At 41.4% G+C, this 16,457-nt stretch overlaps 2 protein-coding genes across 3 annotated transcripts in view; both read left to right on the forward strand.

Moving 5' to 3' along the window:
* The window catches only part of znrf1 (zinc and ring finger 1), a 39,926-nt gene extending 36,354 nt beyond the window's left edge, over positions 1 to 3,572 (forward strand). Inside the window, exons 5-6 of one of the 2 annotated variants that reach the window (XR_009768591.1) lie at positions 1,650 to 1,708; positions 1,812 to 3,572. The gene's annotated coding sequence lies outside the window, so the exon portion shown is untranslated. Of the gene's footprint in view, positions 1 to 1,649 lie in introns of both variants that reach the window. The other variant, XM_061677302.1, reaches the window with a different exon arrangement.
* A 6,513-nt stretch (positions 3,573 to 10,085) lies between these two features.
* Positions 10,086 to 16,103, forward strand: gins3 (GINS complex subunit 3). The gene is made up of 3 exons (XM_061676671.1): positions 10,086 to 10,411; positions 10,805 to 11,038; positions 14,117 to 16,103. The coding sequence occupies exons 1-3, from the start codon at positions 10,241 to 10,243 to the stop codon at positions 14,345 to 14,347; spliced, it is 636 nt and encodes a 211-aa protein (XP_061532655.1). The 5' UTR covers positions 10,086 to 10,240; the 3' UTR covers positions 14,348 to 16,103.
* The last annotated feature ends 354 nt before the right edge of the window (positions 16,104 to 16,457 follow it).

Here is a 16,457-nt window from a genome sequence, read left to right on the forward strand (position 1 = left end):
GGCAGGGGACAGGCGACGGGAAAAAAAGGCACAGGGGTGAAGTTTCTGGGTCGTGGGGTCTCACTGCAAGAGGACAGCCCCTGCTCCCATGTCCGAGGCGTCAACCTCGACCACGAACTGGAGGGAGGGGTCAGGGTGGCGAAGAATGGGTGCACTGGTGACCAGGGTCTTGAGTTGACTGAATGCTTGGGATGCTGCCGGGGTCCCTTGAAAGAGGGAGCTGGTGGATGTGAGGCTAGTGAGGGCAATAGCAACCTTGCTGTAATTACGGATGTATCGACGGTAGAAATTGGTGAATCCAAGGAAACGTTGTAGTTCTTTGCGGGTGGTGGGAGTGGGCCAGTTAACAACTGCTTGGATCTTGGCAGGGTCGGGTTGTAGTTGTTCTCTAGAGATGACGTAGCCCAGGAAGTGTACAGAGGAGAGGTGGAATTCGCATTTTTCAGGTTTAACATACAGACGGTTTTCAAGGAGACACTAAATGACTTGGCGTACATGGATGCGATGTTCTTCAGGGGAGCGGGAGAAAATGAGGATGTCATCGAGGTATACAAACACAAACCGGAGTGAGTGGAGGAGTTCAAATATCTTGGGGTCTTGTTCATGAGTGAGGGAAGAATGGAACGGGAGATCGACAGGCGAATTGGTGCAGAGTCTGCAGTGTTGCGGACTTTGTATCTGTCTGTTGTGGTGAAGAAGGAATTAAGCCGAAAGGTGAAGCTCTCTATTCACCGGTCGATCTTCGTTCCTACCCTCACCTATGGTCACGAGCTGTGGGTTGTGACCGAAAGAACAAGATCCCAGATACAAGCGGCTGAAATGAGTTTCCTCCGCAGGCTCTCCCTCAGAGATAGGGTGAGAAGCTCGTTGATCCGGGAGGTGCTCAGAGTAGAGCCGCTGCTCTTCCGCATTAAGAAGAGCCAGATGAGGTGGCTCGGGCATCTGTTTAGGATGCCTCCTGGACGCCTCCCTGGTTAGGCACGTCCCACCGGGAGGAGACCCCAGGGACGACCCAGGATACGCTGGAGAGACTACGTCTCTCTGCTTGCCTGGGAACACCTTGGGATCCCCTCGGAAAAGCTAGAGGAAGTGGCTTGGGAGAGGGAAGTCTGGGCTTCCCTGCTAAAGCTACTGCCCCCGCGACCCGACCCCGGATAAGTGGAAGACAATGGATGGATGGATCGAAAAAAAAATACATGACTCACTTGGATTTTAATAATGGGGACCAGTAATAATGATAACTTGAATTCATAGAGTGCCTTTCAAGAGACGCAAGAATGCTTTGTCGTCGTAGCAAGGTTTTTAGTTGTTAGGCTACTGGATTAATCTGATGATTGGGATCTGCTTCAGAAAAGCATGACAAATGACAAACATAAGGACTCTCTGACAAGACTGGCAAGGTAATAATAATATTTTTTATTAAAATTGGAATAATTAAATGAGGGATAATGTCATTTGCTTTGAAAGCAAGAAAAAAAATGAACACGATCATATTGATTAAAAAGATACTAACCCCCACTTAAAAGCAGTGGTGTAAATGTGTTTTTCATCCTTTGCTACGTTGTTCAATCAACCTTAACTTATGAAATTGTTTGCTTTGATGTGTTTACCTCCACACTTCTTTCTCTGTGTTTCTCTGATGGCTCAAGGTCATCCCAGGGATATCTGGACACAGGTGCAACCAAATCAGAAGAAACCATCAAAATATGTATATCAAAATCAATATATTACCCTTAGAAGATAACTACTTGAAATGAAAACCAACCAAAATATTTGCCATTTGCTCATCATGAGACCTTCCTTTCTGCCAGAGACCTAACATCTGCTAACAGACTGAAGACAACCCTCACAGTCCTTCAAAGGGCTTCACCTGCCTCATCTCCCTCCGCAAACGTGTGCGGCCAGTTGCCTCCATCACATTTTCAGGTCCTCCTTCTTGTCAGGATCGAGGTCTGCCAGTAATTTGTCTCCAGCCCTCCCCATGGCCTTAACTTGGGAACGGAGAGGAAACAGACTGACAAAAAAGGCAACTGAGTACGAAGGAGGCAGAAATCAAATCACACCAGGAAGAGGGAACAGGAGCCTAAGGAAAACCAGTTTGAATCAACAAGAACAGAGTAACTTGTACAATATTCAGTGTGGGCCACTTGGTTGTCAACTCCTCAATGACATCATAACATTCGGGGCATAAGTGTGCCACCCACTTATACACTCTTCCTTGCCAGTTTGAGAAATACTGGAATAATCTGAATGCTCCGTGAATACTGAGCTAAATAGATCTGATTTGGAGAAATGTCAACAGCATATACCAAGGCAGGATGGAGGGGAGGTCTGCCGAGAAACAGTCTGAGCATGCTCTGTTCCCATATTAGGGAGGACAAGAAAGGCCAGCAATGTAGTACACTCTCTGACTGTGTAACATTTTTGGGGTACTGTAATGTCAGGCTTTTGTGCATGTGTGACTGAGTGAAAGTTTGGATTCTGACCGGATAAGTGCTCTGTGTGCCTGTGTGTTGGTATGCATATTCAAATGTTTACAGCCTAGATGTTGATGTTCCCTGTCTTTGACTGGCAGTCCTCCCTTTACTTTGCTGATGTTTACAGCTACTGAGAAGCTACGTGGCATATTGTACACATTACACATGTACCTCTTTTGGTTTGTCTTTCTTTTTTTAGACGAGCCTGATTTTTCATACGGTTGTTTCCTCGTGAAAGCCTCAAGAGTATGAGTGTCTCAATGTGTGCCACTTTTTGTGAGTATGATTGGTAAGATGACTGGTAAGCATATCTGCCTCACTGTATTGAGGACCTGGGTTAAAATCCGGCCTCCCTGTGTGGCGTCTCCATGTTCTTCCCATGCCCGCGTGGGTGCTCCGGTTTCCCCCCACATTCCGAAAACATGCATGGTAGGTCAATTGAAGACTCTAAATTTTCCGTAGGTGTGAATGTGAGTGCAAATGGTTGTTTATCTATATGTGCCCTGCGATTGGCTGGTGACCAGTTCAGGGTGTACCCCGACTCTCGTCCGAAGTCAGCTGAGACCCAGGTGAAGATAAGTGATTCGGAAATTGGATGGACGGATAGATTCAAAAGGCGCCTTTTGATCTGTGCTACTGTTCCTGCTAGCATAGGTCGGGGCAAAGTGGAAATGTGAGCTACTTGGACCCAAAAAATTATTCTGTGGTCCCATTGTAGATCTACTTTTAGGGGCTTATTTAATTATTTGTTCATATTTAACAATATTTGTTTAATATTACAATCATGTGAGATGTTACTCACTCTTCAGAATGCCAAGAGCTGCTTTACGAAGACGACTAAAAAAGAAAAACATGCATAAACAAAGCTACTGTAAACAAATGGTGGAATAAATTGTGCTAGATGACACTGTGGTTTGATTCATGTTTACTTTCTTAGTAAATATCTTATTCATGTACATGCTGAATTTTTTACCCCTGCATTATAACCAGACATTGGATGATATGTGACCCAAGTGGAGCGAACACAGAAGTGAATACAGGGGATTGCTGATGGCAGCTTGCCTGACGTATCATAGTTTTTAACATCGTTACTTGCCATGCAAATGTATAAAAATAAATAAATAAATAAATAAAACACATTGAACTGCAAGTGATGTACGTACTCAACCTAAATGTGATGGACACATACAAAGGTGCAGAGAGGAGTTTTGCCTGGGAGGTGAGTCTCTTACGTAAATTGCTGATGTGAAGTTTTGCATGACTTTGGACATGTATTTTACCACCCAAAAATTGGTTAAACTCAAACTTTTACCACTTTCTAATCGGCACTGTGGATGACTGGTTATCACATCTGCCTCACAGTTCTGGGGACCTGGGTTCAAATCCCAGCCCCTCTTGTGTGGAGTTTGCATGTTCTTCCCGTGCCTGTGTGGGTTTTCTCCGGGCACTCCGGTTTCCTCCCACATCCCAAAAACATGCATGCTAGGTTAATTGAAGACTATAAATTGCCCGTAGGTGTGAATGTGAGTGCGAGTGGTTGTTTGTTTCTATGTGCCCTGCGATTGGCCGGAGACAGGTTCGGGGTGTACCCCGCCTCCTGCCCGATGACAGCTGGGATAGGCTCCAGCAGCCCGTGACCCTAGTGAGGATAAGCAGATGGATGGATGGATGGAAGGGCATTCTAATTTGGAGGTTGTGGACTTCTGCTTCAACAAATGATCGAATTTCCGTGTGCATAAAATGCCCTGATAACAACTGTTACAGCTCATAAGGTTAACAACTTGGCTCTTTCTCAATGCCAAAATCAGACATATTTTACATCTGAAGCAAATGGTGCATGTGGAAATAAAAAATTCATGGCACATTGTATGATTGAAAAAAGTTGTCTTATGACTCATTGGCCATGGGGTGGTATGATGTACTGTCGCCAGATGGATGCATGATCTCAAATGACACTGAGAACAAGGAATAAATGAATTTGTAATGGACAGTGACAGTAGGGCATCGCTACTGAGGACTAACAACACATGTGAAACACGGAATTGATTGCAAATTTATACAGTATCAAACTGCTGTATGAACCAAAGCAAAATAAAGTCAAACACAAAGCTGGTCACCAGAGAGTGAAAATCAAAACTCAAACTATGCCACTAGCAACCATTGCTTGAGTAATGAATAAGAGTGAATATACTCCTCTGAAAAAACATTAGCCCAAAAAAATTGGACCTCTTGGCAATTTTTCATTTTCTGCAAATAAATGCTGTAAACAATTTAAAATATTTGTATTTCGAATGTGGCAGTTGTCAGCAGTTTATAGAATAAAACTAAAATGTCCAATTTAATCAACCTATACCTATAAATAGTAAAATCAGAGAAACTGTAAATTTTGCAGTCTCATAATTTTTTCCAGAGCTGTATATGTGATTGATGCTTGTCAAACCTCACTGCTCGAAAAACCTTTAGGGAAGCGCTAGCCGCTAATTTAGCAATCTGGTCTTTTAATCTGTTGGTTAGGGCACTCAACTCTGAACCTGTCAGGGGGCTTCGAGCTGTGGGAAGGAACGCCCCAGATGACCACGATTACATTGATGCCGTCACCTGGATTGGGAGTGAGGTTTTCAGGGGTAACGGATACTAGCTTGTTCAAAAGTACGTTAGTCCACCATCACTCCTCGAAAGCCTGAAGAGTAGCACTAACCAGTGGGTTAGTACTCTCCACTCTCAACCCAGGAAATGGTAGAAGGTTGGGGTCAAGCCTCAGGCGGGATTGAGTCGGATGACCACTGTCAACATACGGTGTATATACTGTACACTACTCATTTAAGGATTAACCTAAAATGCATTCTAACCTTTACAGGTTAACCTATTTTGACTTTGTCTTAACCTTTGAAAGCAGGTATCCAAATGTTCAGTATTTCAGTACTTTTTGCACCACCTAACTGTTCTCTAACAAGGAGCTGAATGGCAAAATTCACAATAGGTGTTTGTTCCATAAATCAACCAATACATTTCTCAGTTCAATAATAATTGGTGTTTAAAAAGTGCTCATCATTATGCTGTTCACGTTTTAACCCAATGAGACCAAGAAAACACTTGACAACTGATCAACAGTACTTCACTATTGTGAAGCGTAATACAAGATGTCCTCAGAGGGAAGTGGGCGCTGATCTTAGAGGGTCATGAGTGTCATCAGCAGGTTACGACAGAGAGACTGGAAGAGTCACAGAAAGGAAAAAAATGTACGTCATTGGAAATAAACTGTTAAAAAAAAGAAATAAAAACTCGTGATTTTTGCCATTCAAGATTTTATTTGTATTTTTTTACCTGTCCTGTTCAGCTGCATGGTCATGCAGAATGGTGGATCTGTATGCCTTTTGTGGTGGAAGACTTTTCCTGTGCAACAGGGGAGTTTGAAACACTCCCTCTTTTTTTCCCCTTCCAGACGCAACCCTCACCATTTATCTGGGACGGCACATTTGAATACATTACAGTGAAACCCTGCATATTCACGGTTTGGCATTGGCAAATTTGCATATTATTATTTTTTAAACCTAATCCTTCTGTATTTGCCTGTACTCCCTAACATTTATTTTTGCGTATAAATGCCAAAAGCCTAAAACATTTGTGTGAAGTGCTAGTGTGCATATTTGTTTGCCCATGGGTGTTGTCACTTTAGTTTGAATGACTGTGTTGTATAGGATAGTTAAACCCTAATTTATACGATTGATGAGCCTCGTGTCAATCAATCAATCAATCAAATTTTATTTATAAGGCACTTTTAATGCAGTGAAATGCAACTCAAAGTTTTTTACATAGTTCAAAATCAATCCCTTCCCGCCCCTCATCCACACAGACACACACACGCGCACACACACATGCAGGTTAAGAATAATAAAGTGAAGACCTATGACTGGGCACAGAGAATCTAATTGAGGAAACACCATTTCAGGGGTGTTTGTGTGAAGGGTAGTTTGTTTGTGTTGCATAATTTAATGACTGAATACAGTCATTTATGTAACATGGGTTAATAATTGTGTACATGCTAGATCCATGGTGTTTTATGGTCATCTCCCTTTAAAGTGCTTTGCTGCCATCTTGTGGCATCTACCCTCAATTAAAAAGCCCTTTTAGGCGTATTTTCGCTAGTTAGCGGGGATCCACTCTATTGCAATAAGCAACCTAATGCAGGGTTTAAAAACATGAAAAATAATCTTACGTATTTTAATAATGCAATTGAGTAGAACAGAAACAAGAAATAGTGAGAAATGTAATTACAAAAACAAAAGATGAAGAAGATGTCTCGTATACCCAATAATGAAACACCAAGAATGGACCATAGCTGAAAACGAGAACAGGAAAAGTTGATATTGGATATTGGAAATGTTAAAGTGAATATGTAGTTTAATGAGTCTGTGTTTCAGAGGTCAGATGGCAGTGACTTCCAAAGACAGGGGACAGAGTGGGTGAAGACTCTGTCCCTGACGGTGGACTGATGGGCTGAAGGGATGGTGAGATGGATGGAGGATAAATATCTGAGAGAGCGGGAGGGTATGACAACATGAAGGAGGTCAGGAAGATATGGCTGGGGCGAGGTTATTGATGGCCTTGAAGGTGCAGATCAGTATTTTATATTGGATGCAGTATTGGACGAGGAGCCAGTGGAGTTGTTGCAGGGCTGCAGTGATATGGTGAGGAGAAGGGGTCCTTCTGATAAAATAGAGTTCTGGAGAAGCAGTAGATTATGTTGTGACTTGTAGGGGAGACCAAACAGAAGAGAGTTGTAATTTTCCAGGCGGTAAGTGACAAAGCTATTAACAAGGACAGCAGCAGTGTGGGGGGTGAGGGATTGACGAAGGCGATTGATGTTTTGTAAGTGAAAGTATGCATACTGAGTGATTTTGTTTATGTGTTCTTGTAAAGAGAATGTGCTGTTGAGCATGACACTCAGACTCTTAACCTGAGGGGAGGGGGAAACAGAGGAATTATCAAGTGTAATGTAAAAACCGTTAATTTTGGCGAGCATGGACTTTATACTTTTGTGTAGGATTTCGGTATTATCACGGTTGAGTTGTAGAAAGTTGGATGAGAACCAATGTTTGAGTTCAGAGAAGCAGTCAGTAAGGGAGGAAGGCAGACGAGTGTGGCGGTGGGTTTGGTGGAGGGGTAGGGCTGGGTGTCATCCACTTAACAGTGAAAGTGTAAGTTTATTTACGGAAAATATTGCCAAGAAGGTAGGATGTAGGTGATAAAGAGGAGGAAGCCCAAGACAGAGCCCTGGGAGGCACCAGAAGAAACAGAGGACGGATGGGATTTGAAAGAGTTCATGTGAACAAACCAGGTGCGACTGGATAGGTACAGTAAGAATTGAACCACTGGAGGGGTGTGTATGTAAGGCCAATGTGATGGAGTCGGTTCAAGTGGATGGTGTGCGAAATGGTATCAAAAGATTGAGTCAGATCAAGGATGATGAGGATGGTGAATAAGCCAGAGTCAGCTCCCAGGAGGAGGCCACTGGTGATTTTGATGAGTGCTGTTTCGGTGCTATGGAGGGGGCGGAGATCAGACAGGAATTGTTCAAAGAATTATTAAAGGTGAGGTGGGAGTGGAGCTGGGAAGCGACGGTCTTTTCCATGATTTTTTTAGAGAAATGGAAGGTTGGAGATGGGACGAAGGTTATTGAAATTATCTGGATCTTAACTTTTTTTTTTTTTTTTCACTATTGGTATTCTGGCTGCAGTTTTGAATGCTGTGGGAACAGTACCAGTAAAGAGAGATGAGTGGATGATGTTAGGCATGAGCGGGACCAGGGACGGGAGGCAAGCTTTTACCAGAACAGTAGGAAGGGGGTCAAAAGTTGGCAAGTTGAGGGCTTGGAGCAACAGATAATTTCTGGTTTTCTAATGGAGGCATTCCAGTTGACAATCTTTGGATTTTAATTGTCGCAGTGCAGGGGTGAACCAGGGTACCAGGGGGCAGAGGTGGTGAAAGCTACAGATGTGGTTTTTACTCTAACAAGTGTGTTGAGGAGATAATGGAGATTAATGTTGTAGTGAGTAACCAACTCCAGTGTACCAGATCCAGGATGTGTCCTTTGCAGTAGGAAAGTTAATTAATTGCTGTCGACCAAGGTTATTTAGACAAGATGAGCACTTGCTTGAAATTGTGTTCTTGGAGATGCCGTGCAGCACCGGCGCTTTGCACGCCGCTGTCATCAAGCAGTACAATGTTATGAGATGATGAAGACAGGTGGGACAGGTAGGCAGCAAATCCACATAGTGAAAGACGAATACTTGCCTTCTTCGAAGTGTATTGATGCCACAATATTCATCAACTCTGTGACAACTTCTGTACTCAGGAAATAAAGCAAGTCATAATTTAAATGTCCATAATAAACACAATAAATAGAGATTGCTTAAAAGACATCCTGCAAAACAAATCACCCGGGACTTCAAACAATTAATGCAAACTCGGATCATGTCATTAATCGTAATAGTCAAAAACTGTACAGTATCTGGAAGAAACTAAACTGATAAATCAAAACCAGTGGGTTATAGAAAACTGCCATTTAATTTCAAACTCCTTTTCAGAGGGTAGCAGTCAAAGATATCCATAAGCTAAGCTTCTGAGGCGAAAGTGTCAGCGCATTCCATTTTCGTGGATGGCACGAAACCAAAATAACAACAAATCCCTGCACATCATGCTGCATACAACTTTCGTACAATCACAGCAAGGAAACTGGTCAGAACATTTTTTTGGACTCATTTTTTTCATTAAGAAATCCTATCATGAGCTTCAGTGACTATAGTACTTGGGTGCTAGCAAAACACTAACGTGAGCAAGCAGCTTTGACGCAAATACCAGACAATAATTGCTGTAGTACAGTATAAGCAGTGGTAGTAGTAGAAATAGCCATTAGAGTCGTAGAAGGGTTAGGATTAGGAGAATCAGAATCAGAATCATCTTTATTTGCCAAGTATGTCCAAAAAACACACAAGGAATTTGTCTAACACACGCGCACACACACACACACACACCAAAAGATTGTTAACACGTCATGCGTCTGTGTGTGTGTAAGTGTGTGCGCGTGTGTGTGTGCGCGTTTGTGTGCGTGTGTGTGTGTGTGTGTATAAAATGGCTGAAGGTAAAATATTCCCTGTTCTCTGGGCCAAAAGAGTGAAAAAAATAAATTGCAGGCTACATTGGTTGGTGATAGCTTTCTTTTTTTTTCCTCCATCAAATATTCCGTTTTAATAGCGAAAAGCTTTTTTCCCTTTTTTTTTTTACCTCCATCAAATGTTCCGTATTAATAGCTATGGATGCTTTGACGTTGACAAAAACAATAAACGACATGAAAATTGTTTGAAAAATTAGAAAGTTAACGTTTATTTCAATGTACATGCATTGCCTTGATGGGAACTTTGCCCCCATCAACGTGGCCGCGACGTAGGCACGTCGCTTGCCAACCATGACGACAGAAGAAGAAAATAGGCGGTGCTCTGCGGTACATAGACTCAATATATAAATAGAAACGGCTTGACTCTGAATCATACATCAACCTTGCCACCATGCTGCATGTGGACACATCCAATATGACGGACACGATGACGTATGGCAGCAACGAGCCAACCCGCTCAATGGTATCTATCTGAGCGCCAAAAAAAACAGGAAGTGCTAGTTCTCAACAGATTTGGGGAGGTTTAGGTCACCATTGTGCTGGCCTTTTGCACAGTTCTTCAAATGTCGGCTTCAGTCCGGTTTACAAAATGGAGTCACAGTCGTATCTGCCCGTAGAACCCGGTATCGGCATGGAAGAAAATTTCTTTTCCTTGGACGATATTTTGCTTTCACATGAGCGACTTCCTATCCGCACAGAAGTGACTTTTCCTCGACTCGGATTCCTGGAGAAGTCGAGCGACTCGCCGGATATTCCGATGGTAGGCAACCATGAAAAGGGGCTTTGTATAACGCTCCCTTGAAGAAGAGGGGAGGTAAAAGTCGGTTATTATAGATACGAGGTTTGGGACTTTTTCAAAGTAGGAAGCATATTTTTTTACTGAGGTGGTTTCTAATGCATACTGGCACATTGATCGCACAGAAATAGAATATTCTATTTGTTATTTTTATTTTTTTGGTTAATACTAATGAATTTGAGACTTTTATTCGAAAACAAATGGCAGTGCCATTATAAAATATTGTTTCCTTTAATAAAAGAAACCACACAAAGTGGGCTTTAATTTAACATGTTTAATTTAAATCCCCACTTTTATTTTACCTGCAATGTTAATTCGAGCGAGGGGGTTCTGACAGTTCTTTTGTCTCCTTCACAGGGGACAAAAATGGAGTTTCCTTTGTGGCTATCCAAGGGTTTGTATGAGCAGAACAAAAGGATGCTGTCAGTCGAGCTACCCAAGGTTTACAGAGAAGGCTGGAGAACTGTGTTCAATGCAGACCCCAATGTGGTGGATCTACATAAATTGGGCCCCTACTACTATGGCCTCGGATCACAGATTCTGCGCTTTGACAGTCCAGAGAACCCAGAAATAGCACAGACTTTGCTGCAGGTAACGTGGTAATAGCATTCAGCAACAGTTTGTTCTGTAGTCCTACTGATACGTAATGTATATTAACTCAAACACAAATGCCTGCACGTTATTGAAAAGAAATGTGATTTTTTTATTTTTTATTTTTAACACATGATCAGTGTTGGCGGCACGGTGTCCGACTGGTTAAAGCATCAGCCTCACAATTCTGAGGATCCGGGTTCAATCCCGGGCCCTGCCTGTGTGGAGTTTGCATGTTCTCCCCGTGTCTGCGTGGGTTTTCTCTGGGCACTCTGGTTTCCTCCCACATCCCAAAAACATTCATTAATTGGAGATTCTAAATTGCCTGTAAGCATGACTGTGAGTGCAAATGGTTGTTTGTTTATATGTGCCCTGCGATTGGCTGGCAACCAGTTCAGGGTGTACCCCGCCTCCTGCCCGATGACAGCTGGGATAGGCTCCAGCACGCCCGCGACCCTCGTGAGGAGAAGCGGCTCAAAAAATGGATGGATGGATGATCAGTGTTGGGAAAGTAAATTTTCTACACAAATTAGTTAAAAGTTTCGTTCCAAAAATGGACCAGTTAAGTTCATAGATCAGAATGCCATTTGCTGCCTAGTTCCTAGTTTTGTTTTTTCCCCCCAATATGTTGCCGACATTTTCTCCGGGTACTCTAGTTTCCTCCCACATCCCAAAAACGTGTGGTAGGTTGATTGAAGACTCAAAATTGCCCATAGGTGTGAATGTGAGTGCGCATGGTTGTTTGTGCCGTACGATTTGCTGGCGACCAGTTCAGGGTGTACCCCGCCTCTCGCCCGAAGATAGCTGGGACGGCTCCAGGACGTCCGCGACCCTCGTGAGGATAAGCGGTTCAGAAAATTGATGGATGGATGTTTCCAATGCACTATTACCCTCAAAATACTGGCATTTCATTTTCCCATTGTTGCCACCCATTCAATCCACACTAGTAGCAATGGAGTTTTTTTTAAAATGAGAAAATATAACAAAAACAGGACTTTTGCTCTCAATGTGCAAACAAAAACGTATGACCGGAACGATGGATGAATGGACATTCATATCTCTGGCTGAGTATATTAACAATTATAATAAGTAATTTGTTTATTCTTATATTACAAAACAAAATAATTTCCATATTATCACAGTGTGATCGTACAGTGTTTTAACTAAAGCATTCTGATACAAATCCTTATTTTCCTTGTAATCCATTCTTACAATTATGTACTGTATTACAAAAGAACACATTCATTCCCATTTCCGCAGTGTCCCTGAATGCATCGTGTGTACTCACGCAGCTGCCGCGTGTCTGCCTAGTTATATTCTGAAGAGCGAAATAGGAAATGCAGCAGGTGGACAATCTGTTTAATCTTTCGAGCATATCGAAACAGCTGGTCACTTTTAATATTACAGTTGATTCACTGTACTGTATATTACAGTACACCAACATCACGCCAGACCCTGCGATGTGACTATTACACACACCTACATCGCAATGATGATGCTCCAACAAAATATCGTGCAGCGACGCCCACGCCCACACACACTGAGCTTGCTGTCACAATTACGTGGGACAATACCCGTAACAGAAGTATTTCGCCGTAAATTTCGACTTTAACGGTGAAATCCGACTTACACGGAAATTCGTGTTACGCTGCCAGCGTCGGAACGGCACTCGTTCGTAAATCGAGGACTTCCTGTACACGATCTGACTAGAGCAGTGATTTCCAACCTTTTTGGAGCCAATGAACATATTTTACACTTGAAAAATCTCACGGCATACCAACAAACAAAAATGTTACAAAAAGTGGATACATTAATTACTGTATGTACTTCCTGCCATCTGATAGAAGACCATTCATTTGTTCTGTCGGTCACTATGCCTCACTGGCATAAATTGATGACAAAGATAAATTTATTGTAAATGTAATTTTTTGAGCAATTAAGTACACTATATACAGTAAATGAACAGGTCATTTAAATACATGTGATCGGCCCCAAAAATCCTGATCGTGTAAGAATAGATAAATTATTTTGGTAATATTGTCAGCTTCGGCTGAGAGGAATGCCAAGTTATCAATGTCCTTTCACATTGTTCTTGTCGTACTGTGTTGCAAAGTTTACATTGTTCTTGTCGTACTGTGTTGCAAAGTTTTTGTTTGTACATTAAGAAAAAAGTCCTGTTTTAATTCCTCAGTTGAAAAAACACCATTCAAGCAACAAGTTTTTCCTCATGTTTTTGAGATTGTAGGGTGAAAGCTGCAGCTGGCTACCAGTGTAGACTGAATGGGTGGCAACAATGGGGAAATGAAATGCCAGTATTTTGAGAGTAATAGCCCGTCAGCAACATATTGGAGATAGGGGGGGGGGGGGAACATGCACTACTTCATTTTTTGACCAATGAACTTAGTTCAAAAGTTTGAACTATGAACTGAGCTAATTCATTTTTGGAATTATGAACTGAACTTTAAACTGGTTTGCGTAGAAAATGACCTTTCCCAACGCTGATTGTATATTATTTTACATTTCGCTCTCACTCTCTCTCTCTCTCTCGCTCTCTCTGTCTTGCAGGTTTAATCACAATGTTATTTTTTCCCAAAATTTCGTGCAGCCCTATCACCTTGCCATTATCTATTACTACTATTATCTACTTTTCTCACAACACACCAGTAAACTGTCATATCAGTTAAAAAAAAAAAAAAAAAAGTACTGTGTTCTAAAAATGTTTTTAAAGAGACAGCTAGGGGGTGCAATCAGATCAGAATAGTTTGCATAGGTTTCTGGTTCCTGTTATTTGGCAGACTGTCAAAAATGAAACACTAAATAAACAGATAAAAAATTATATTCTTCCTGACTACATACCTTATTTCTGTAATTGTATGTTCAGTAATAGTCAAATAATGTCCCTTTAATGGTGAGCATGTTCATACATTCATAAAGATACTACTGTATTAGGCTGGTAAATTACATACCAGTTTTAGCTCAGTCATAGCTTAAAAAACAATGCTACTGAACACAAAAATTATAGTTTGAAAGTGAATTACGAATACAGCACGGCAATCTAACTTTGATACTGTTCTTTAGACATTCATTGGGCGTTTCAGACGGACCATGGACTCTTCCCAGAATGCCTACAACGAGGACACCTCAGCGTTGGTGGAGCGTCTGGACTCTCTTGAGAAGGCGCTATTCATGTCAGGGCAATTTGGCCTCAACAGCTTCCAGGGCTGGGAGAAAGGACAGGCCTCCCGGCTCTCTGCCTCAAGCCTGGTGCTTAACTACCGCAAGAGGAAGATAACAGACGTGCAGTCGTGACCTAGCCTACCAGCTGGAGGAAACCACTGGCCTAAATGTCAGCGAAAGACTCTTCACAGTGTCTTCTTGTCCTATGCTTTGCTGATTTTTCTATGAAACTTTCCTGTAATGGGTGGCCTTCCTGTCTGGAGTTTGCCCGTTCTCCCCATGCTTTTGAGGGTTTTTACCCTTATTTAATTGGTAACCTCGTATACGAATGTGACTGCAAATATGTATTGTATACTGTATGTACTTATCTTGTACAGCAGTCTTGTATCTGCATCTCCTTGGAAGCAATCAATTTGTCATTCCATACAGCTGCCATTATTTTTCCCCTTTACTGACACTCCATTAGCAAAATGACCCACTAAGGTGCGTTGCTGTATGTTTTAACAAAAATGGCTTTGAGTGTGAACTTTTGTTTCCAAATGAATGTTGATTATATTCTGTTCTGTGCGTGTTTTAATGCACTCATCACCCCTTCTTTCTTTCTTTCTTTTTTTAAACCAAATTAATAAATGTGTTACTAATTTAAAAATCTACTAGAGGAATTTTATATTTTTATGACCTCAACCCACAGGACAAAAAGAGAGACAAGATCAGGTTCCTCAGAAGTATACTTTAAAGTAAATACATCAAATTATACCCAATTCAGCCAAATTAGAACAAATGGTGATGTTAAAGTACAGTTGAAACCAGATTTTTACTTACACTATATAAAAAAAGATGTTTTTCTTTTTCCTCACTGTCTGACATGAAATCAGACTAAATCTTTTCGGTTTTTGGTAAATTAGGATAACTGAAATTATTTCTATTTGCTGGAATGCTAGAATAATGACAATATTTTAAAAAAGCAATTTGTCTTTATTTTCTTCTAATTCAGAAGTTTACATACAGTAAGATTAGTGCCTTCAAACAACTTGAGAAAACCCAGATCGATTTCATTACTTTGGAAGCTTCTGAGCCAAGCACGGTGGACGACTGGTTAGCACATCTGCCTCAACAGTTCTGAGGACCTGGGTCAAATCCGTCCTCACCTGTGTGGAGTTTGCATGTTCTCCCTGTACCTGTGTGGGGTTTCTCCGGTTGCTCCGGTTTCCTCCCACATTCCAAAAACATGCATGGTAGGTCAATTGAAGACTTTAAATTGTCCACAGTTGTGAATGTGAGTGTGAATGGTTGTTTATATGTGCCCTGCAATTGGCTAGCGACCAGTTCAGGAGGTACCCTACCTCTTGCCCAGAGAGAGCTGGGATAGGCTTTAGCACGCGTGCAACCCTAGTGAGGATAAGCTGTATGGAAAATGGATGGATGAAAATTGTGCTTTTAACCAAATCATGACTATAATTTAAGAAAAACTAATAAATTTAGCTGTCACAAGGTGACAGCAGTTTAATTTGTTTCTTCCAAAGTGGAAAAAAAATACTTGGATGTAACTTCATTTTCTTTTTTTTACAAAATAAATGTTTTGAATTTATCTGAAATTTAAAATGATGCTTTCAACCAGATCATGAATATAATTGAGAGAAAAAAACTAATACATTTAGCTGTACAAATTTCAACCTTTTTGAAAATTGCTATGTATAATCATGTTCACCGGAAAGATGTTCTGATGTAAACTAGGGCTAAAGTTTTGATGACATTCTAATGAAAATTATTTTAAATTGTCAGTTACACCTTAGTTTCTGTGGGAGTCTGATTGCAAGGGACTGACAAACAGAAACAACAAAACTAAAAAAAGTAGAACTGTGAACATAGAACAATTTCCTCAGTGAAAACTGTACATGCAGTGCTATAGGAATTACAGTGCAGTCTTCCGACACCTGAGCCAATGATTGAGAACATGGCCTGCTAGTGTTCTGTGTGTTTTACTGTGCATATGACGATAAACATCTTGAATCCTAAGTCATCAGGAATGCACATTTGTCCTCGGCCTCTTCTTCCTCTGTTTTGTCAGTTGATGGTTCATGAGATGCACCTTTGAGCTAGCTACTTCAGAAAACTGGTTGATCCCTTTGTTAGAGAAAATCAATAGTCACCTGGGAAAAAAGTCTGATGCAAAGTCCAATTGAAATGTATAGAAGTATGCTGGACATATCAAGAACACTTGTTTAACCATTTGACATGGGAA

Source organism: Phycodurus eques, chromosome 5 (assembly GCF_024500275.1).
Source record: "Phycodurus eques isolate BA_2022a chromosome 5, UOR_Pequ_1.1, whole genome shotgun sequence".
Lineage (NCBI taxonomy): Eukaryota > Metazoa > Chordata > Actinopteri > Syngnathiformes > Syngnathidae > Phycodurus > Phycodurus eques.

What these genes read in the sequence shown, in the direction of transcription:
- gins3 (XM_061676671.1), top strand. Translation starts at nt 10,241, where the DNA reads ATGGAGTCACAGTCGTATCTGCCCGTAGAACCCGGTATCGGCATGGAA. An exon ending in ACTCGCCGGATATTCCGATG is followed by an intron (nt 10,412 to 10,804) that starts GTAGGCAACCAT and finishes TCTCCTTCACAG; the next exon opens with GGGACAAAAATGGAGTTTCC. An exon ending in TAGCACAGACTTTGCTGCAG is followed by an intron (nt 11,039 to 14,116) that starts GTAACGTGGTAA and finishes ACTGTTCTTTAG; the next exon opens with ACATTCATTGGGCGTTTCAG.